At 52.5% G+C, this 21,735-nt stretch overlaps 2 protein-coding genes across 6 annotated transcripts in view; one reads left to right on the top strand and one right to left on the bottom strand.

Moving 5' to 3' along the window:
• The first annotated feature begins 4,207 nt into the window (after positions 1–4,207).
• On the top strand, positions 4,208–17,857 carry MYBBP1A (MYB binding protein 1a). The gene is made up of 26 exons (XM_007523087.3): positions 4,208–4,448; positions 4,571–4,666; positions 5,582–5,665; positions 5,752–5,826; positions 5,912–6,019; positions 7,146–7,321; positions 7,480–7,647; positions 7,782–7,899; positions 9,174–9,469; positions 9,748–9,858; positions 10,258–10,383; positions 10,536–10,703; positions 10,790–10,895; positions 12,633–12,729; positions 12,832–12,983; positions 13,379–13,468; positions 13,547–13,678; positions 13,761–13,940; positions 14,047–14,204; positions 14,434–14,674; positions 14,873–14,998; positions 15,079–15,147; positions 15,767–15,880; positions 16,074–16,175; positions 16,887–17,035; positions 17,217–17,857. Exons 1-26 carry the CDS (start codon positions 4,242–4,244, stop codon positions 17,755–17,757), a joined length of 3,990 nt encoding a protein of 1,329 aa, XP_007523149.2. The 5' UTR covers positions 4,208–4,241; the 3' UTR covers positions 17,758–17,857.
• A 303-nt stretch (positions 17,858–18,160) lies between these two features.
• The window catches only part of SPNS2 (SPNS lysolipid transporter 2, sphingosine-1-phosphate), a 41,410-nt gene continuing 37,835 nt past the window's right edge, over positions 18,161–21,735 (bottom strand). For 3 of the 5 annotated variants that reach the window (XM_060204189.1, XM_060204187.1, XM_060204188.1), the window contains 3 exons: positions 21,096–21,194; positions 20,832–20,995; positions 20,206–20,344 (listed from right to left, as the gene is read on the bottom strand). In XM_060204189.1, coding sequence (XP_060060172.1) covers positions 20,266–20,344; positions 20,832–20,995; positions 21,096–21,194 — 342 coding nt within the window. In that variant the 3' untranslated portion in view covers positions 20,206–20,265. Of the gene's footprint in view, positions 19,726–20,183; positions 20,345–20,831; positions 20,996–21,095; positions 21,195–21,735 lie in introns of those variants that run through there. The other 2 variants (XM_007523077.3, XM_060204186.1) reach the window with 1 other exon arrangement.

Genomic DNA, 21,735 nt, shown 5'->3' with positions numbered 1-21,735 from the left:
CCTGAAGCTCTGAGATCCCAGGTCAATCCCCAACACCACCATAAGCCAGAGATGAGTAGTGCTCTGCTCTTTTTCTACATCTTTCTCTCTGTAACCCTCTTTCATGAAAAGAAATAAATAAACATTGAAATCACTAATGTAAATAAGTAAATAAATAGTTTTTCATGCCTGAGTCTCTGAAGTCTCAGGTTCAATCCCCAGCATCACCATAAACCAGAATTGAGCAATGCTCTCTGCTCACTCTCTCATGTTCTCACCCCCCACCCCCCATGTACATGCCTTATTAAAATAAAGGAAGGAAGAAAGAACACCTCTCCCCTCTGAGGGTAGGGGTCTCTAGACTACTACTTCAGAGAAAAACCTTAAGTAGACATGGCCAGTAGTACCTCGAATCCCACCATTAAAAAGTAATCTGATTTACTAGAACTCCTGATCCCACTGCTCTCACAAAGAAAATGCTTCCCTAGCTCTGTAAATGGTACCTCTGCCCATTCAGTTATTTTAGCCCCCAAGTCGACATCCTGGTGTTTTTCCCCTTCCCTATATTCATCACCCCCATCTGCTCTAAATTAGCCTTAATTTTTACCTTGTCTAATTCACTGCTTTATTTATGTTTTATTATTTGTTTATTTACCAAACCACTGCTCAGCTCTGGTTTGTGGTGGAGCTGGGCCCTGAACCTAGGATCTTTGGTGCCTCAGGCATGAAAGTCTTTTTGCATAACCATTTTGCTATCTCCCCAGCCCACCACAGTTAAAACATAAAACCTGGTTTTCCTTCTGCCCTCTTGGCACTCTTGCAATTCATTCCCCATACAGGAGCCCAAACTTAGCATGTGAATCTGAAAAAGACTCCGATGTTTGCAAAACACTCCAAAGACTTCCCATCACACTCAGGATAAAATCCAAACTTCAGATTCCCACATAAAAATCAAATATAAGAGTGATAGATATTATTGCACCAAAGTAAAAGACTCTGGGGTGGGTGGCGGGGGGAGAATACAGGTCCAAGAAGGATGACAGAGGACCTAGTGGGGGTTGTATTGTTATATGGGAAACTGGGGAATGTTATGCATGTACAAACTACTGTATTTACTGTTGAATATTAAACATTAATTCCCCAATAAAGAAATTAAAAAATAATAAAAAAAGAGTGATAGATATAATAAGGAGAAGGAGGAGGAGGACAAAGCTAAAGGCCCAGAGTCCATTTTCAGAGCAATTTTAGCTGAAAACTTCCCTCATTTAGGAAATCCTCAGAATACTCTCATTCAAGAGGCAGAATGATCACCCAAATTTATGAATACAAAAAGACCAACACAAGGCACATTATTGTAAAGCTATCAAAACTCAATGACAAGGAAAACATTCTGCAGGCTGCTAGGGAAAGAAAAGAAGTTACATACAAAGGCAAAGCTCTAAGACTTTAATCAGATTTCTCTTCACAAACCCTAGAGGCAAGGAAAGAGTGGACGACATAGTCAAAGTTCTAAAGGACAGGGAATTCCAGTCACAAATCTTGTATCCCACAAAATTATCCTTCAGATATGAGAGAGAAATAAAATTTTTCTCAAATACTCAAAAACTAAAGGATTTACCACTATCAGTCCCACCTTACAATAACCAAGACCCACAGGAAAGGAGGAAGCCAAGGAATACATGTTCCAAGTGGGGTGAATAGCAGTGGACTAGAACTAAGAACACACTAAAAATAGGAAAGAACAAGCAAATGGGGGAGGGAATTAAAGGACAGAACAGTGCTAACAAATGTTTGTTTATCAAGATCAATTTTAAAAAGCCTTTTCTAGATACACAATGCTAGTTATTACACTTAAGGTAACCACGAAACAAAGCAGGGAGCAGAGATTTTATTTATTTATTTTTAAATATTTATTTATTTATTCCCTTTTGTTGCCCTTGTCTTTTTTTTTTTTGTTGTTGTTGTTGTTGTAGTTATTGATGTCGTCGTTGTTGGATAGGACAGAGAGAAATGGAGAGAGGAGGGAGAGAAAGATAGACACCTGCAGACCTGCTTCACCATCTGTGAAGCGACTCCCCTGCAGGTGGGGAGCCAGGGGCTCCAACCAGGATCCTTACGCCGGTCGGGGTCGTTGTGCTGAGCTACAGCCCAACTCCCAGGAACAGAGATTTTAAACTGGAAAACTATAGAGGTTACTGGGGGGGGGGGGGTTGGGCACAGACTTTTGGTTTAATGTCAGACAGGAAACATGTAATATTTCAAGTTCTTTAACTGACTAGTCCATAACTTTAAGTACAAACATTTGCTTTAGCTTAAGTAATCAATGCCTCAGATTTGTAAGATGGTCAAACTCTAAAACTGGGCTTAAACTGTTCAAGGAGCTCTAAAAATATATGTGTATATATAGTTTTTAAACATCAATGCCAACTACAACTTTAGCCCAGACAGATCAAGACCATTTGGCCCTGTCAGTATCTAAAATATGAAGATGTTCATATACCACTAGAGGCCAAAAGCAAGTAAGATCTTGTACATTATCATAGATGCTAACCATTGCATTAACATAAAAAAACAAACCCCCAACTAGCATGGTTTTTAATAACAATTGATTATTCCTATTCTAAGCTCTAAGACTACAAGAAACCCCTTGCATTCTCTTTGGGGTCCTCATTGTCTTAGACCTGGAACCTCTAGGATTATGCCCATACTTCTCAATAGTTCTTCTCTCTGATTCTTTACTGCCATACCAATATGGTCACCTCAACCAAATATCTATTAGTGCTGCCATCCCACATTATGTTGCTATTGAATACTTATGGTGGACTACAAGCAGAGAGACGAAGCTTGAGATGTCAACCTCGCAACTCTTCAAACCTAGTGAGATCTTTCCTAACACACGGGACTACCTACATCCATTTTAGATGGTATACCATCTAACAAAGTTACAGATACTAGGTATGGGGAAGTATATAGGGTACAGGTGTACATGTAGTTATAAGTTAGGAGCAATTCTATAACTCAAAGTAATAGTATTCAATAGTCCTTGATGAGCAGACTTAGACCTAATAAATCTGGATTCCTAGTTTTAGTGCCTAAAGAAAACACCACACATTTTCTAATCTATTAGACTTAGGACAAATTAGCTTAGCAATAGAACAGAAAGGAGCAGAGAAGGCAGTGCCTAAAAAATTAATTCTGGTTGAGTTCAACAAATGACACCCTGTGCTTAAACAACTGGGAGAAAGTCTAAGGTGATCAGACAAAGAGAAGACTATAAAAGTAGGATAAGGACAAGAGACTGGCTTACTTATTAATGGTCCTTTTGGTCAATATCGCACCACTTCACCATTGAACACCCAATTTCAGCGGAGAACAATTACAGAAGCCAGAACTCTACCTTCTGCACCCCCAAAATAACTTTGATTCATGCTCCCAGTGGGGGAGAAGTGATAGAAGGAAGAGGATAAGAGGGCTCTGAACTCCAGCTCTATCAGGTCCCAGAGAGAGGGGATGAAAAAGAAAGAAATATGTGGATGTAGTAATAGGGTCATGTGTGGCTTGGAGGGGAAGAGAGGATTGAACCTGGAAGAAAAAGGGGGCAAATATGTATAAATGTAGATAGTTGTAGAAATGACAGCTAGCCCACATCTGCAACTTTGGGAGAGCTGTGGTGGTTTTCAGTGGAGGGACTTGGAATTCAGAACTCACGTGGTGGGAACGGTGTGGAATTATACCCATGTTGACATGTAATTTTATAAATCAATATCAAATCACTAAAAAAAAAAATTAAAGAGAAAGAGAAGCACAGGTCCAAAAAGGATGTCAGAGGACCTAGTGGGGTTATATTATGTGGAAAACAGAAATGTTATGCATGTTCATACTATTGTATTTACTGTTGAATTTAAAACATTAATCCCCCAATTCTTCTTCTTCTTCTAGCATTTGCCCTTCTTCCATAGCCAGTCAACAGCGTCAGGTTGAGCCTGATGTAAAGTTTCCAGACCTCCTTTAATAAACAAATTTTAAAAAAAGAGAGAGCACCACCCTTCCTCCCCAGCCCCTCCCGGCCTCTCTTGACATCAACTCACAGGCCCCGCCCTCTCCGGGCCGCCCCTAGGCTTCTCCCTCTAGGCCCCGCCCCACAGGCTCCACCCCCTCCAGCCCCCGCTCCACAGGCTCCGCCCCAGTCGACTCACACGCTGCGCGTGCGCCGTGACCTGACCTGGAAGGGCCTGCGCTCCGAGCCCACGTGTTGGGAAAGCATGGCGGAGATGGAGACCCAGGAAGCCTGTGGAGCCATGGCTCCGGGAACAGACGCTAAGAGCGGCGCCCAGCCTGACGACCACCATAGCTTACTGCAGCACAGCCGCGAATTCTTGGACTTTTTCTGGGACATTGCGAAGCCGGAGCAGGAGACGCGGCTTGAGGCCACGGAGAAGCTGCTGGAGTATCTGCGCGCCAGGCCAAAGGTATTGGGGGTCCCGGGGCTTGGGACAGGGAGTGGTGACCTGCCTGTCCAGGTGAGTGCTGACCTAAGTGGCGGGTGGTGGGGTGAGGCTACGGCTCATCTCTCTGGTGTTTGGTTGCGCAGGGATCCGAGATGAATTATGCCCTGAAGCGCCTGATCACCGGGCTCGGGATCAGCCGAGAAACCGCCCGGCCCTGCTACTGTCTGGCCCTGGCACAGGTGAGGACGTAGCTCCAGGACGGGACCCAGCCACAGCGGTCAAATCCCGTGGGGAGTGAGGCCAGCCAGTGTCACAGCTGCTGGGCATGAAAGAGAAGTTGGGGAATTATATCCAAACTGCTGAGAGGCACGCCCCTTCGGAGTGAGAAGGAGTGTGTGGGTAGGGCCTGGCTAGAAGGAAGCACAGACAGGTGGAATGAGACTTTGGGTTTTTGTTTGTTCTTTTGCCTCCAGAGTTATCGCTGGGGCTCGACGCCTGCACTACTCCGGCATTTTTTTTTTCCGATTTTTTTTTTTTTTTGGATAGGAATGAGAAATGGAGAGGGGAGGGGGAGGTAGAGGGAGAAAAATAGACACCTGCAGACCTACTTCACTGGGACCCCCCTGAAGGTGGGGAACTGGGGGCTCTAACTAAGGAATGAGACTGAGCAAGTAGAATTTCTGTTCGTGTTGGTAGTGGTGGTATGTGTATTGACTAGCCTTTTATCTTTTTTTTTGAGAGTAGGAAACATTAGAGTAAGTTTCCTCACTTCAGAAAAGTTAAGGAGAGGACCCTCTCCACAAGGAGCATTCAGCCTGTCATAAGATCACATCTAAGGATCCTGGACAACTAGAAGGGCAACAAAGATCTAACTCGTGCTTTGGGGTCAACCTCAGGAGCAGGTTATGGGAACTCCATGCTTGGGAATCTCAAGCATCTATGGAGCAAAAAACCCATAATTTTTTCTGAAGACCCAGTTCCAATCAAGCAACAGTTTTCTATGATTATTGCTGTTCAGTGAGTAGCTCCAGAAGCATCTTTGGTGTGGGGAGCAGGCAGGAGTTAAAGAGGGAAAAGGAAGGAAACTGAGGTCTGACTACGCCTGGACCGCACCCCTAAGTCTCTCTCTCCCCTCCTGCCTCATCTCCTGGCAGCTGTTGCAGTCTTTTGAAGATATTCCCCTGTGCAGCATTTTGCAGCAGATAGAAGAGAAACATGACCTCCAGAAGGTTAAGAAGGTGAGAGTTAGTGCCCTTGGCCTGGGGACAGGTAGGAAATTGCACCTATTTTTGCCCTTCTCACGGTGCCTGGAATCTTTTTCTAGGCGATGATGAGAGCTGCTCTCTTTGCAAACCTCTTTGGGGTGCTAGCCCTCTTTCAGTCAGGCCGGCTGGTGAAGGTAAGAGCTTTGGGGGTACAGGGAGTTTGGACTAGCTTGGGAATGCTAGGGGGTAGAGCTTATATTCTGTCTGTCTGGGTACCAGGACTCAGAGGCACTGATGAAGTCAGTGAAGCTGCTGCAGGTCTTGGCTCAACACTCCAACCACTTGCAGGAGCAGCCCCAGAAGGCGCTGGTGGATATCCTCTCTGAGGTATGGGCTTACCACAGTGAGACCTCAGGTTACACCACTGTCAGAGAAACAGATAGAAGGTCAGATAACAATTAGAAATGTTCTGGAGCTGCACTGCCAAATGAAAAACAAGCAGGCATGCCTCAAAGATACTGTGGGTCCAGCCCTAGACCACAGTGAGAATAGTAGTCACATGAATGTTTTTGGTACCTGGTGCACATGAAAATTAATGTTTACGGGAGTCAGGCGGTAGTGCAGTGGGTTAAGCACACCTGACGCTAAGCGCAAGGACCGGCGTAAGAATCTGGGTTCGAGCCCCCGCTCACCACCTGCAGGGAAGTCACTTCACAAGCGGTGGAGCAGGTCTGCAGGTGTCTTATCTTTCTCTCCCCATCTCTGTCTTCTCCTCCTCTCTCCATTTCTATCTGTCCTATCCAACAATGACAACAGCAACAGCAATAACTACAACAACAACAACAAAAAAAAAAAAAAACAAGGGCAACAAAAGGGAAAATAAATAAATATAAAAAAAGAAAATGTTTGCATTAAACTGTAGACTATTGTATATGAGAAGCATTATCTGAGGGGGAAAAAAAGTAACATGTGTTTCAGGTAAAGCATTCTTTACTGCTAGAAAATGCTAGCCATAACTGAACCTCAGCAGGTTGTGATCTTTTTTTGCTAGTCTTGCTAAGGCACTAAGTATGTCTGTAAAAGTATAGTGTTTATTAAACAGGCAAATAGAAGCAAGCATGGTAACTGTATTTGCTACTTTGCTATGGAGGAAAAGACAGGAGCTAACTGTCCTGACCTCAGCCAGAATGGCCTAAACTCAAATCCTAGCTCTCTACCTTATCTGAGAAATAACTGTCCTAAACTCAAATCCTAGCTCTTTACCTTTTCTGAGAAATAGAGGAATAATTTAAGATAGGCTCTCATCAGTTAAGCTCCATGCCTTGCTGGTTAAAAGCCTACCTCCCTAGGACTTGGGGTTATGAGATTTTGAACAAATGTCCTTTGCTGCCTAGTAGGGAGGCTCCTCTTTCACTGACCTTGTGTCCCCAGGACCTCAGGAACCTGGCAGATGGAATAAAGCCCAGAGGACTCTCTCTATGGGACTCTCCCTCAACTTTTCCCCCTGTCCCAGGTCCCCAAGGCCACATTAAAGGAGATTTTGCCAGAGGTCTTCAAGGGCAACTTGGATTCTGTTCTTAGCTCCCCTGAGCACTTGCAGCTCTTCCTCTTGGCCAAGCAAAAGGTGCCGGTGAAGCTCAAGGAGCTGATGGGGTCTGTCAACCTGTTCTCAGATGAGAACATCCCCAGGTATGAGGGAGGTAGGTGGATGGACTCTGTCTGGAACCCTTGGGCTGCATCTGGCCTTTAGACTGACTGTCTTTTCTGGGGGTATCGCCACTACCCTGGGAGCCTGGCTCTTGTCTGTTACATGGGTGCCCTCTAAGTTGCCTCTGCCGGCTCCATAGACTAGTGGATGCGCTGAAGATGGCCGCCGCCTCTGTGAAGAAGGAATGCACGCTGCCCACTGTGGCGCTGAACCTGCTCCACCTGGCACTTAAGGAGGACAAGTTCCCGCGGTTCTGGAAGGAAGTTGTGGAGCAAGGACTACTGAAGAAACAGTACTGGCCAGCTAGGTACTTACCAGTGGCGCCCGTCAGCTCTGCCCTTCCCCACCTACCTGTTTAATAATCAAGGATGTGCCAGTGTTCTGAGGCCCACCCAGGGGTGCCGACGGCCCCTGACCAGGTTTTCTCACACACCCTGTTAGCTACCTGTGTTTCCGCCTGCTGGGTGCCGCCCTGCCCCTGCTGTCCATGGAGCAGCTGCAGCTGGTGTTGCGGGGAGACCTGATCCAACACTATGGACAACACATGGTCACTACTAAGGTGGGTTCCGCCCCATGTACTTCAGTGACGGACACCAGGGGTGCTTCCTTCGAAGTGGGAAATGGGGGAAAAGCTTCTGGAAAAGAGAGGGATTACTCTGTGCTCCACTGTCAGGGGTCTCCCTGCCTGGAGTGGGCAGGCAGAGCTGCTCTTGAGAAAGTGGGTGTTTGTATACAGTAACCTGCCTGAATTCTCCCCTCCCAGCCCCTTTCCATCCCCCTCTGAGTGGAGTTTTGGCGAAGTCAGCCCTCCACCCCTGAGCCGCTATTGCAGTAACATAAATAGGGGTCAGCACCAGCATTTTGAGCACCGTCTGTGCCCCACACAGACTAAAGCACTTGGCTGGAGTATCAAAGGGGTTTAAGAAAACAAGGGTCCCTGTCCTGGCTCCTCTGCTCACAAGTTCTGCAGCTTAACACAGGCTGCTTCCCTCGAGTCTCCTTGACTGAGATGAGAAGAGGCATGATGATGATGATCAAGTTAACATCCGCTGGACTCTCAGAATCGTACCCAGTGCACAGGGTGTGCTGGGTCTGCCCTAGCTGTACCACTTTGAGCCCTGTGGCCTTGAGAAGTTATTCTCAAGCCTTTTTATGTGGTCCATTTCCTTCACCTTGTAAAGCAACCAAAGTGGCCCCACACACAGCATTGTTAAGGAGATTAAACAAACCATCAGGCAAAGCTATGTGGTGGGGCCTGGCACATGGTAAACACATCAGGGGTGGTGGCTTTTGAACTCCATGGTAAAACAGCCAGGAGCTGGCAGAGGGGGCATTTAAACCCAGATCAGTGTAATACCACTGCCCTGCCTTCTGCCCCCCACCCCAATGGCCTATCGTGACCTAGCATGTGGGGATATGGAGGGAGGTACTGATGTCAGGGGCAAGAGCAGGAGTTCTGGGGCCACTCCGCCTGGCTGTATACCTGGAGAGGAAGACGTCCTGACCCTGGTTTAACCTATTGTGGGAGAGGAGGCAGGTGGGCCCCTCTGGGTTAGTGACCCCAGTACCATCGCCACTTCTTTTTATTTATTTATTCTCTTTTGTTGCCCTTGTTTTATTGTTATTGATATTGTCATTGTTGGATAGGACAGAGAAAAAATGGAGAGAGGAGGGGAAGACAGAGGGGGAGAGAAAGACAACTGCAGACCTGCTTCACCGCTTGTGGGGAGCTGGGGCTCTGGAACCGGGATCCTTATGCCGGACCTTGCACTTTGTGCCACCTGTGCTTAACCCACTGCACTACCGCCCACCTCCCTATCTCACCTCTTGCAGCCCTCACACCAGTTCAAGTTTGCCCCGGAGATGGAGAAGTATATGGGTGCCTTCCTGGAAGGCTGCCGGGATGACCCTGATCGACAGTTGGCCGTTGTGGTGGCCTTCACTTCCATCACCAACCAGGGCCTCCCTGTCATCCCTACCACCTGGCGGGTCGTGCAGTTCCTTAGTGGCCCTGCTCTCAAGGGCTACACAGCCTGGCTGCGGGACATGTTTCTCCAGCCCGACCTGGACTCCTTGGTGGACTTCAGCACCAACAACCAGAAGAAAAGCCACGACACTTCGTTCCACGGGTGGGCGCAGCTCTGGGTGGGAGGGACCAGGGTTTGACTCGGCCAGCTGAACCGTGAGACCTGGCCTTTCCAGGAGGGAGCATATGTGTGTGGGGGGAGGCCACTCAAAGAAAAGGAATTTTAGGTAAGAAAGAAGGCCTGTTTATGCTGGTGGTGAGGGGCAGTACTAGGTTGAGATTAGTGGGAGAGCTTGGTTTCCCTGCCTCCAGTAAGAGACAATGGGTTACCGTTTATACCATCTCACAATGACTTCTGTGACCTTGGCTCCTATTTCCCAGGCCTGGACGAGCTGTGTTCCGGCTGCGAAAATGGATCATCTTCCGCCTGGTCAGCATCGTGGACAACCTGCATGTGGAGAAGGAGGAGGTTCTGATTGAGGAGGTGGCCAGGTGTGCAGCGTGCCCAAGCCCCTGCTCCCCCAAGAGCTGGATCACCTCTTGCCTGGTCCTCGATTGCGTTTTTCTGGGACCAGATGCCTTCAGGGCAAGTCATTGGTGGGGACAGGCAAGCTGATGTAGCCCTGGGCTGGCTCCACGTGCCCTGCCACCCGCCACTTACCTGCACCCGGTGCTGATTCAGCCCTTCCCACAGACCCAGCGTGGGGCAACACCATGTTTACAGAAGCGAGAGTAGGCCCGGCCGAGGCCACACGGTCTCCGATCCATCTTGGTCCAAGGGAGGGATGGGATGCTGGTGTTCTCCAAACTAGACCCGGTTGTGTCCAGCTGGGAGTCCAGTAAATAGAGTGATCACCCAGGCAATGCTGGTTACTTCTCCACCTGCCCTAGGTTTTGTTTGTTCCACTCCTTCTTTGAAACAAAGAAGCCCACGTCTGAGATCCCCGAGACTGAGCAGCAGTTCTCCTTCCCTATGGAGAGCAGTTCCCGGGCAGTAGTCAGCAGCGCCTTCTTCAGGTGGGCCAGGGGCAGTTTGGGATAGCTGGGGGGAGTGGGGGTGGGCACAAGCAGGCTGGGAAGGCGGCCCTGAGGGGGAGTCTTGCTTTCTCCACTTGTGATCACCCACCCAGCCTGTGACCCCTGACCCTCCACCCCCACCCCTCGCCCAGCCTGCTCCAGACCCTCAGCACCCAGTTCCGGCAGATGCCAGGCCAGACCCAGGACAGGCGGCCCTGGACCTACCGCCTGGTGCGGTTTGCAGATGTGCTGTTGAACCACAGTCGCAATGTGGCTGCCCTGACGCCCTTCACTAAGCCGCAGCACCAAGCCTGGGACCGGTGAGGGGACAGGGCTGCCAGGGACTGGGTGGGGCACTGGGGTTTGACTGGCACGGTGGCCTGAGGACAAGCCCATCTCTCCGTAGGATGCTGCAGACTCTGAAGGAACTGGAGGCCCTCTCCTCAGAGGCCAAAGCCAAGGCCACTGCCTTCCAGCACCTGCTCCTCCTGGTGGGCATCCATCTCTTCAAGGTATGGTGGTCTGAACAGGGGCTGTGGAACTGGAATCTGGAGCATGGCAGGCTGCCTTCTGAGGGCGATTTGGGAACCTAGGAAAGTTCTGGAGGGTTGGAATGGCCAGGTTTCTTAAATCAGCAGGTCCCCGGTAGAATTACAGCCTAGAGAGAAATCTCTCCTTCCATTTGCTGGGTACCAGCTACAGCTTGCTTGCTTTTCTATTTTAACAATAGAGAAAGACGTAGAAAGAAGGACCAGATCTGGCTCGTGGTACTGCGGATCGAACCTGGGACCTCAGTTTTAGGCATGAAAGACTTTCATAACCATTATGCAGTCTCTCCCGCCCTCCTGAGCTTTCCAAGGAGCTGCTTTATTTGAGACAGATACGTCCTCTTGTGGCAGGTGGAGAAACAGATGCAGAGAGGTAAAATAGCTTGCCCCAGACCACACAGCTCCTGACTGGTATTAAGACCTAGGGATCTGACACCATTCTCCCACAGGAGCCCCCTCCCCAAAGGTCTTTCTCTCTGCCCACCCCCACCCCCCCAGAGCCAGGGGTGCAGACCTGTAACCCGTAAAGCACTCCTGATAGTTTTAAATGAGGTCCCTGTTTCTTTTCATTGGAAGCTTGACACTGGCAATTCTTGTGGGTTTTTCCTGATGGTTCTGGAAGTTTGCCCTCTCCTCTTGCATGAAATTTACTAGGTTACTTTACACCTTAAAGAAGCTCTGGCACTCTGAGCCCAGCCTTTGGACAAGTTGCAGTGGGGTAGTGGTTGGTTATGATGCCCCTTCCAGTCCTTGGTGTTGGACCTCTGGTCACAGCTAGGTTTTAGTGGTTCTAGGACACATCCCCTCCTTGTCCCTTTGACTTGGGCTAAGGGGTGTGTGTGTGTGTGGGTGTGTGTGTGTGTGTGTGTGTGTGTGTGTGTGAAACTCCTCAGTAAAAGGGACTAGTAAAAGCAAAGCCAGGAAGCAGGGTCAGATGGCCAGGGCTTTGGCTCCTGTTCAGTTTATTCTGTCATTCCTGACCTAAACCCTGAAACTGTCTACTGCATTACTATGGAAGAGTTTGCTTTTTTGACACCCAGTTTAGATTCTCAAGGACACACACCACCACCCTCTTCCTCCACCCTACCCCACCCCCAATTATTTTTTTACTTACTAGTGTCTGGGCTTATCCCCAACAAGACAGTTTTGAATTGGCTTATATTTAGTTGATGTAAATTAAGTTAAAGTAGTGGCTTTCAGTTCTTTGTAATATCAAGCCACGTGTAGAGCAGATAATCTAGAATTTCAAATTAGGCTGGGGTTCCTTGATTCCTAGGGGTTTTTTTTTTTTGTTTTTTTGTTTTGTTTTAAGTATTTATTTTTATTTTTTATTTTTGAGTGAGTTGAAGAGAGAGAAAGACACAGAAACACCAGAGCATTGTTCAGCTCTGGCTTATGGTGGTGCGGGGGATTGAACCTGGGGCTTTGGAGCCTCAGGCATGAGAGTCTCTTTGCATAACCATTATGCTATCTAACCCCGCCCAATTTCTGGGTGCTGGCCCAGCCACCTTTGTTAGACCACCTCTACTGGGTAGCAGTGAGGAAACTGAACCTTCAAACCCTGGCCATGTATTAGCTATAAATGGCCGAAGGGGTAAACTGCGGTCCTCCATTCTGGCTTGTGAAGGTGACTGGCCGAAGCAAGCAGAGTGTTGTAGTCTCTCTGCTCCTCCCCTGATGTCTGTCCTGCTTTGCTCACAGTCCCCCACAGAGAGCTGCGACCTCCTCGCTGACATTCAGACCTGCATCAAGAAGAGCTTAGGGGAGAGTGCCCACCGGACCCGCTGCAGGGCCACTGGTGGGTCATTGCCCTGGGGGTGAGGGCTTACCCTCGGCACAGCAGGGACCCAGAAGGGGGCAGTGTTGCCCTGCCCAGGCTCAGCCCTCTTCCTGCTTGCAGACTCCGAGGAGCCATCATGGGTGGAGGTGCTGGTGGAGATCCTGCTGGCCCTCCTGGCCCAGCCCAGTCACCTAATTCGCCAGGTGGCCCGGAGTGTGTTTGGCCACATCTGCTCCCACCTGACTCCACGAGCCCTGCAGCTAATCCTGGATGTGAGTCAGGGCCTTTGGGGAAGTAAATGGTCCCCGGGAAGGTGGGTGGGCCCCGTGCTCAAGGTTGCTATAAACCACCCACACGCGCACACGCACACACACACACACACACACACACACACACACACACACACACGCCTTGCCGGGTGGGTAGGGTGCCTCACTTAAACTGCTGAGGCACAGGTCTGTGCAGGGGATCATCCAGTTTACCACGGAGGCACCGGCTCTGGGCATTGGAGGGTGTGGTCTCCTGGTTTCCATTTCCCTCCCTGGATTGACCTTTTGGCCAAGGCCAGATAGTGCTTGGTGACGGTGGGAAGTTGGAGACCAGTGGTCCCAAAGAACATACACAGAGCAGGGCAACAGGCAGTTCAGCTGTCGGGGGGGTTTCACAGGTGCTGAATCCCAAGAAGAATCAGGATGAGGATGAGGACAACGTGGTGGTCACAGACGATTCCAAGGAGAAGCAGCTAAAGAATGTGGAGGTGCCTACCCAGCAGGGCAGGGCAGGGTGGGCAGACACATGGTGGGCAGTGGGCAGGTGTGACACCTGTCACCCACAGGACCAAAGCTCTGACAGCGAGGACAGAAGCTCAGAGAGTGAGGAGGAGAGTGAGGAGGAGGACCGAGACGGGGAAGTGGACCAGGGCTTCCGGGAGCAGCTGATGGCCGTGCTGCAGGCAGGGAAGGCGCTGGTGAGTAGGAGCCAGGGAGGGACTCCATGCCCGTTTGTGTGCCTGCTGGAGAGCGGGCTGCTGACCAGGTATCTGTCCTCAGGGTGGAGCGGACAGCGACGAGGATGAGGATGATGATGCCCTGGGGGACGAGGCCATGATGGCCCTGGACCAGAACCTCTCCAGCCTCTTTGCCGAGCAGAAGCTGCGTATCCAGGCCCGGAAGGATGAGAAGAGCAAGCTGCAGAAGGAGAAGGTGCTCCGGCGCGACTTCCAAATCAGGGTGAGCCTGAGTGTGTCGCCGTCATGCTCCAGGCTTCTGCCGCGCTGTCCCGTCCCCCCGCCCCGCCCCCCCCCACACACACTGAGCCCACCCATCCTGCTTACAGGTCCTGGACTTGATCGAAGTGCTGGTGACCAAGCAGCCCGAGAACCCCCTGGTCCTGGAGCTTCTGGAGCCGCTGCTGAACATGATCCGGCGCAGCATGCGGACCAGCAGCACAAAGCAGGAGCAGGAGCTCCTGCACAAGACAGCGCGCATCTTCACGTGAGCAGGCGGGGAGAGCCGGGCTCTGGGGGTAGGAGCCAAGGTCCCGGAGTCGGCCCGCTCAGCTCCCAAGGCTTGCTGGGCCTCACACACTGTCCCGAGTCACCCAGCACACACCACCACCAGGGCCCACACCCCCTGGTTCTCTACTCCAGGGACTGGCTGTGCTTGCCAGGGAGCAGGGGTGAAGGAGAACGCCGTGATGAGCTCTGGCCCTGGCTCCCCACAGCCATGATCTATGCCGGGCTCGCCATTACTGCCGTGACGTGGGCAACGACATGGAGGCGCTGTACTCCCGGGTGGAGCGGCTCGTGCAGCAGGCTGCTCACCAGACAGACTCCTGCGTCTCCCTGTACTACTTTAACGCCTCCCTTTACCTGCTCCGGGTCCTGAAGGGCAGCACCATCCAGAGGATCCAGGGAAAGGAGAAAGCTGGTACCGACGCCAGCACTAAGCCCACGGACACAGAGGTGAGCAGACCCGGGCACAGGAAAGCTGCGGGGGCACCTCATGCTCTTCCCCTGGAAGTGTCAGTAGACAATGAGCAGGTCCCAGGTCTTTCCTGGGACCCAGCCAGGTTCTACTTCTGAGCCACGGACCCCTCTCCTGGCATCACAGAGCTCTCTCTCTCTCTCTCTCTCTCTCTCTCTCTCTCTCACTTGACCCAGGCTACCAGCGGCTTGAATTTGAAACTCGCAACCCCGATCTACTCGTTTGCACTGAACTCCTTCCTGACCAAGCGCAATAGCCCACTCACCATCCCCATGTTCATCAGCCTCTTCTCCCGGCACCCAGTGAGTGTGGGGCCAGCCTCACCCCCTCAGTCCCCATCTCAGCCTAGCTCTCTCCTCACAGCCATGCCACCTTTCCATAGGTGCTGTGTAAGAGCCTGCTCCCCGTGGTGACCCAGCACATGACGGGCCCAGCACGGCCCCGCCATCAGGTGAGAGACTTCCCAGAGCCTGGCCCAGGGCCTATCTCAGTTACCCAGTCCAGAACTGCTGTCCCACCCCTGCCCCTCCAACCTTGACCATCAGACATGCTCTCTAAAGTGAGTGAGGGTCATGCTCTGACCAGTCTGACCTGGCCAGCCTCCCCCCTGTATAAGCACAGAGGACAAAGGGAAACTTGCTCCCCACAGCTGCTGCTTCCTGTGTGCTGAGCCTCCAGCTCCTTCGAGCTGGCACTGGTCTGTATAGACCCACTCTCTGGCCTTGTGCTCAGGAGCCAGGGCTGATGGGGCAGGCCTGTCAGTGGGTGGGATGGAGGACGAGGAGGGCTGAAGGAAGATGGCACTGAACAGGTAAGGAAGCCCAGAACCACCCACGGTGTCACCTGTTTCTCTGGAAGCCCTTGCTGCCCTCTAGTCATCAGTTCCCTCACAACTGACCAAGGGCTGGAGGACAGGAACTGGTAACTGAGCCCACAGCTTCTGTGGCGACAGCCCATGCTGGGTCTTGCCAAGGTCTTGTCAGGGCTGGGCTGGCTTCCTGGGCTCTGAGGTTCCCTTAATGGCTTCCCACACATTGGCCCAGTCTCCTGACCACATTTCCCCACACCAGGCCCAGGCCTGCCTGTTGCTCCAGAAGACCCTGCCCATGCGGGAGCTGAGACAGTGCTTCAAGGACCCTGATTGGAAGCAGCTGATTGGCAGAATTCTAGTAAAGGTCACTGAGGTAACAGCCATCACAAACCTTCCATCCCACCCCATCAGCTGTGCTTCTCTGGGAACCAAGGAGCAGTGGTCAGGCTCACCACAGGAAGACTGATTCTTCCCTCCAAGTGTCAGCTGTGTGGGAAGTAGAGATTTGGAGCAGTTCTGGGGTGGCTAAGTCTGATTTCCTTCTCACCCTCCCACCACACCCCCAGAACCTGCGGGCCCTGGGCAAGGCACGGAGCAAGTCAGAGCTGCAGAAGGAACTGTCCTCCTTGGAGCTGCTTAATACTCTCTTCAGGTCTATAAATCAAGAGGTGAGCTTGCGGTTGGAGTTGGGGGTCACCAGGCATTACAGCATGTTATGCAGGCTGAGGAATGAGTCTGGACAAAGGCTGGAGGCAGGGTCCCTGTGGCGAAGGTGCTGAATGCCAGCGCTGAGGATCTGGTCTGTTTTTTTATTAGGACGGAGGGGAACGTGCTATAACTTCCTGTCAGGGGTGTGAGGGGGTGCTAGTGCTGGGTTTCAGTCAGAAAGCTGAGGGATCTAGAAGGGCTGGAGACCATGGGAGGAAGGGAGAAAGACTCTGGGTGGGCAGCTGTTAGGAAAGAGCCTGGGTTTCCGGTCCTGTAACATAGGCACAGGCCATCACTGGGAGGGGGCAGGGCATGTGGTATGAGATGCTGGGGCCGGGAGGCAGCTGCAGGTGAGTATTCGGTTCCTCTGAGCTAACCCAGAAGGAAAGGTTTGGAGTCCTCAGTGTAGGCACTTTGGTCCAGTAGTGTGTGACAGTAAGGGCAAGTTGAAAAGAATGGCCTTGAGTGCCCGCAGAGGTGGGCAGGCCAGGACCACTGCCAGGACAGATGGTGGGAGGTGAGGAAGTGAAGACCAGGACCTTCTGTGACAAGCATGGCACCAGGGACATGTTTCTTCCACAGTGAGAGGTATAGGAGGGGATGGGGCTGAGGATCCAGAGGGAGGGTGTAGAGGTGAGAAGACTGAGTCTAGAGCCTTCCTGTCCCTGCAGAAGCTGACCACAGACCTGACCGGCATCCTGGGCGTGCTGCAGAGCCAACAACCCAGCCTGCAGCAGAGGCTGCAGCAGGGGGAGCACCCGACCGGCTCCAGCCGCCTCTATGACCTCTACTGGCAGGCCATGAAATTCCTGGGAGTCCAGTACGTTCCAGGAGGGAGGGGTCTTGGGGGTGGGGCGTGGTGCTGGAAAGATCTTGCTGCACGTGCTCTGCTGTGAGCATCCCAGAGGGGCGGTTGGGGGCAGTCCAGATGCCATGGGGCACTTGAGGTAGTCACCCCTGTCCTCAGTGGATGCTTCCTGTCTTTGCTCACTTCCTCACAGGCGCCCCAAATCAGAAAAGAAAGATTCTAGAGAAGCCCCGACTGGCACCCAGAACCCTGTTAGCTTGAAGCGGAGGAAAAAGGGATTCTTGCCAGAGACCAAGAAGCGCAAGAAACGCAAGTCAGAGGATGCCACACAAGAGGAAGCCAAGCCTGTCACCACCAGTGGGGACCAGCCCCCCAGCACAGGAAAAATGAAGAAGAGGAACAGGATGAAGGCTGGGGGCCCAGCCCAGTCCCAGGTGAATGGAATGCCTGCCTCTAAGAACCCAGCCCAGACTCCTCCAGCCACAAGTCCTACCCCTGCCAAGGCCCCAAAGCTGCAAAAGAAAAAACAGAAGGTGTCCCAGGTGAATGGACTCACTCCCACGCCCCCCACAGAGCCTGCTGACAAAAAACAGCATCAGAAGGCTCTGCCCCCAAAGGAGGTCTCAGACCAGTCACCACAGTCGGCACAACCACGGAAAAAGGCAAAACTGTCCTTGCCTGGCAAGAGCCCGGGTCTCCCCCAGACTGGGCCCAAGAAAAGGAAGTGCACTTGAGAAAGAGAAGCAGGTCCCTGAGCCCCTCACCACCAGCCTAGAGACTTGTTTTCTCATCATGATTTTAATAAACAGGCACTGTCTGAGGCATGACCTGGTACTGCAGGGAGCCGGCCTTGCCCTCTTGCCAGGGTTTTCTGCTGCAGCAAGCATGGGGCTGAGTCGAGCCCTGGGCCCAGAAGGTGCCTGCTCCCGGGCTGGGCCTGTCTCTGCTTCCTGCCTCCCTGTGTCTCAGCCCAAACAACGGGCCTATGTGAGCTGAGACCATGACTTCCAGGCGGGCTGAGTCTAGGGTCCTGCTATCAGGAGGTTTGTGCCGGTGCATGAGTGAGCATCCATACACAGTGCACCATGGGTAAGGCTGCTACATGCACACGCAGTCACTTTGCTGAGGAGCCACTGGTGCATGATTTAAATAGGTTTATTTCTTCATTTACAAGAGGAATATATTTGGCTTCTCTTAAGACTCTGAGATTCACAATCAACAGCTCTAAAAAATAAAGGAGCAGTTTGGCTTCCGGAAGGAAGAGGAGGCAACACTTGGACCTGTTCTTGTACAACAAGAAAACATTGCTGAGGCCCCAGTTGAGGCTGGGGTGAGAGGGGAGACCAGGCTGGTCTTGAGGGGAGCCCTCCCCTTGGTTAGGTGTCCCGCCCCCCATGGTGTCCCAGCACTTGGTGGGGAGTGGGCATTCCACTAGCTTACACACCACTGAAGCCACACCAGCCAGTAACTACAGAGCAAAGATAGCATTGTCTAAGCTGGCTCTTAGGGTCTCCTGCTGGCCACAGCCAGACCAGAACCACCTTGATTCAGCAAGTACACAGGGGCATGGGGGGCAGAGGATATGAGGCACCCACCAAGGAGCCGGGAGTCTTGTGTGAAGTTGGCAGCTGCACTCTAGTGTGTGGCTGTGAGAACGGGTGTCGGGCCGGGGGAGTGCTGGGCTGTGTGGAAATACACGTGAGAACAACAGCAGCCAGTGTTGGGTGGAGGGGCCTATGGCTCCTTGGCCTCTCACCAAAGGCCTCCACCTCCACCAGGCTCTTCCCTGGAACAGGAAGCTTAGTGGACGACTGCTTCCTCTGGCAGTCAGAGCCCTGGCTACTGCCCCATGAGTTCTGGGAATAGTCCCCTAGGCCCTGCCCCCTGGAAAAGGTTTGGCCTGGGGTAGCAATGGGTTCCTGGATCCTGTGGAGACCCAGGGAGAAGGCTTACAGCAAAGGTGTCGGGGGGGGGGCTGCAAGGGGCCCTGTAGGGGTGGCCAGTTCCCAAAGATCTCAAGCCTGAGGGCACAGGTGGTGTACAGCTGCATCCAGTGCTGCCATCCCTGGTGACGCCAACTCCATCAGGACGATCCCCACCTGAGAGGTATCCAGGTGGAAGCTAGAGTCCTCCCAAGTGGCCAGCCAGGGAGCATCCAGTGACCCAGGTGTCCAGCTGCCAGGTTGAGTCCCAGCTGGACGGCTGTGGTTCCCATAAGCCAGGTCCTTCAGAGCCTGAAGTGCTGTCCAGAGGCCTGGGCTGACCCTTCTCTGTGTGGCCCGGGAGCTGCTGCATCTTCAAAGCCACAGATAGTGCCTTGCCTGACACACTGCTGCGTGGGAAAGGCCAGCCCCCTGACTGCACAGTCTGGGGAAGGCAGGGCATTCCCCAGGAACATGTAAGACAGTGACAGGCCCTGCTCTCCTGATACCCCCACCGGGAGCTGTCTTTTCCTTGGACCCCAGGGGCCCTGAAGCCTAAACCTAGGGCTGGCAGTCTGTCCAACCACATGGCTCCAGCACACATAGCCTTCCAGGTTAGTTGATACAGCCTCTTGGAACCACGGCCACTCAGTAGTCCCAGGCCAGAGAGCATGGGTGCCCAGCCCTGGGTCACACTGGCTATTTTGGGGTAGCCCAGCGGGGCCAGCGTGTTGGAAAAGGCCTCCCAAGAAAGAGGGCTCTTCATTATTCCATTGGCACCTAGAGAGGACATCAGAGGTCAGAGGTGATTCCCTTTGCTGATGGGAGAAACACTTCTGGGGGGCTGGGGGTGGGGGGTGGTTAGGGGAGCAAGTGGTAACCTTGGATCCTGCACTGCTGGGAAGCTACAGTCCCCAGAGGAAGGTCAGTAGGAGTTGGCGCCTCCAGGAGACTTGGGAGGAGGGAGGGAGTTTCTGGCCGGGACCAGCACTGACCTATGCCCCTAGGCCTTGGAGGAAGGGGAGGAGGGTGTGATTTACTGGAAGAGGGACACTGCCCCCTTTTCTGTAGATCCACCAGTCTGGGCAACATTTCAGGAGGGAAAAAGCCCAACTCAGGATTGGCAGGGCATGCGTAAGGAGCCTGAAGCTATGCTGCTGCCTCTAGGATATCATCCCCTCTGTGTCAGCCCCTCCCCTGCTACAATAAGTGTGCCCGCACCCCTGGCCTGCACTCACCACCTCAGACTTTCACAGATGCGGGAGGCATCACCAACTGGTTCACCCTGGGGGAGAGACGGGCGGGGGTCAAGGTGGCGGATCAGCGGGGGCCGGGCCCGGGCACTGCTCTGGCACATCGCATCACGGGGGCCGGCTGATCGGAAGTGCTGGGCAGGGACCTCGTCAGCCCCAGGGGGAGATGGGAGAGCCCAGAGGTCGGGAGAGGAGAAAAAGGAGTAAAGAGGAGAGGAGAAATAAGTCAGAAAATGAGAAGAAAAGGAAGGGGAGGGGGGTGCCCAGCTTTGAAAACCCATAGCTCCAAGGGAAAACCCAAATATGAAAACCACCACAGCAGCCCAGGAGGTGGCGCAGTGGGTAAAGCATCAGGTCCCGAGCTTAATCTCTTGTCTACACATGCACCAGAGTGACTATCTGGCTGTCTCGCTCACTCCCTGTCCCCCTCCCTTTCTCATTAATAATTAATTTAAGAAAAAAGGAGAGAAATTAACTCAATTAACTTAAGAAGAAAGGAGAGAAATCACAACCAACCCTGGCCACCTATAGACCCAAGGCTTAGGGTCCAGGATCCAAATGACCTAGTGGGCCACCCACCCAAGACGAACCACTTCATCCTCTACCCAGCCTAGGCCCATCCCCCCCACTCACTGCTGCTCAGCCTTGGCACGGTCACTGAGGAAGAAGAGAGCGGTGGCAAGGAAGAACATGCCGCCCAGGACCACGACAAAGGGGCAGAGCATGAGTGCATAGCCCAGGCTCAGGAACTCCCAGAGTGGGGAGTCCTTAGTACTCTGGCGGATCACGTCGGAGATCTGTGAGGATGGGGGGTGCAGGCATGAGGGTAGAGCCACCTCCAGAAGCCTGTCACCTACTCCTCCTCCTCCAAGCCCCTCCTCCCCCCCCCCAACTCACAAAGCCTATGAGGTAGGGGCTTCCGGCGTCCCCCAGCAGGTGGGAGGTGAAGCTCTGCAGGGCCACCGCTGTGGCCCGTCTGGTAGGGATGACCACATACTGCGGAAAAGAAAACAGGTGAGTGGCTAGAGGAGAAAGGCCCACTCACCCACAGCCTCACTCCTGCCTGCATGATTCTCTTTTTTTAAATATTTGTTTTGCTTTAATGAGAGGAAAAATAGAGACCAGAGCACTGCTCAGCTTTGGCTTGGGTTGGTCCAGGGATTGAGCCTGGGACCTCAAAGCCTCAAGCATGTAAGTCTTTTGGCATAGACAGTTTGCTGTCTTGTCTGTGGCCACACCACCCTGAACACACCCGATCTCGTCTGACACGCTGCCTCCCCTGCCCATGGATGTCTTGACCACTCACTCTCTTGGACCCACCTGGGAAGACCACGCTGCTCCAAATCCTGCACGGAGCTCTTGTGGGGAACCAAGTGCACATGGGTAAACAGACCCAGAGGGACACAGTCACAAGGGTGGTATATGGAGTCAGGCAGTGCTGGGACCAGCACCCTGGCCTCTCAAGTCTCCTGCTTCCCCACAAACTAGCCTTCTCTGAGAACATGGCAATGCCTAGGCTGGCCTGGGAGAGTGGGAA

Source organism: Erinaceus europaeus, chromosome 12, assembly GCF_950295315.1.
Source record: "Erinaceus europaeus chromosome 12, mEriEur2.1, whole genome shotgun sequence".
Taxonomy (NCBI): domain Eukaryota; kingdom Metazoa; phylum Chordata; class Mammalia; order Eulipotyphla; family Erinaceidae; genus Erinaceus; species Erinaceus europaeus.
This window is presented reverse-complemented; position numbering and strand designations above follow the sequence as displayed.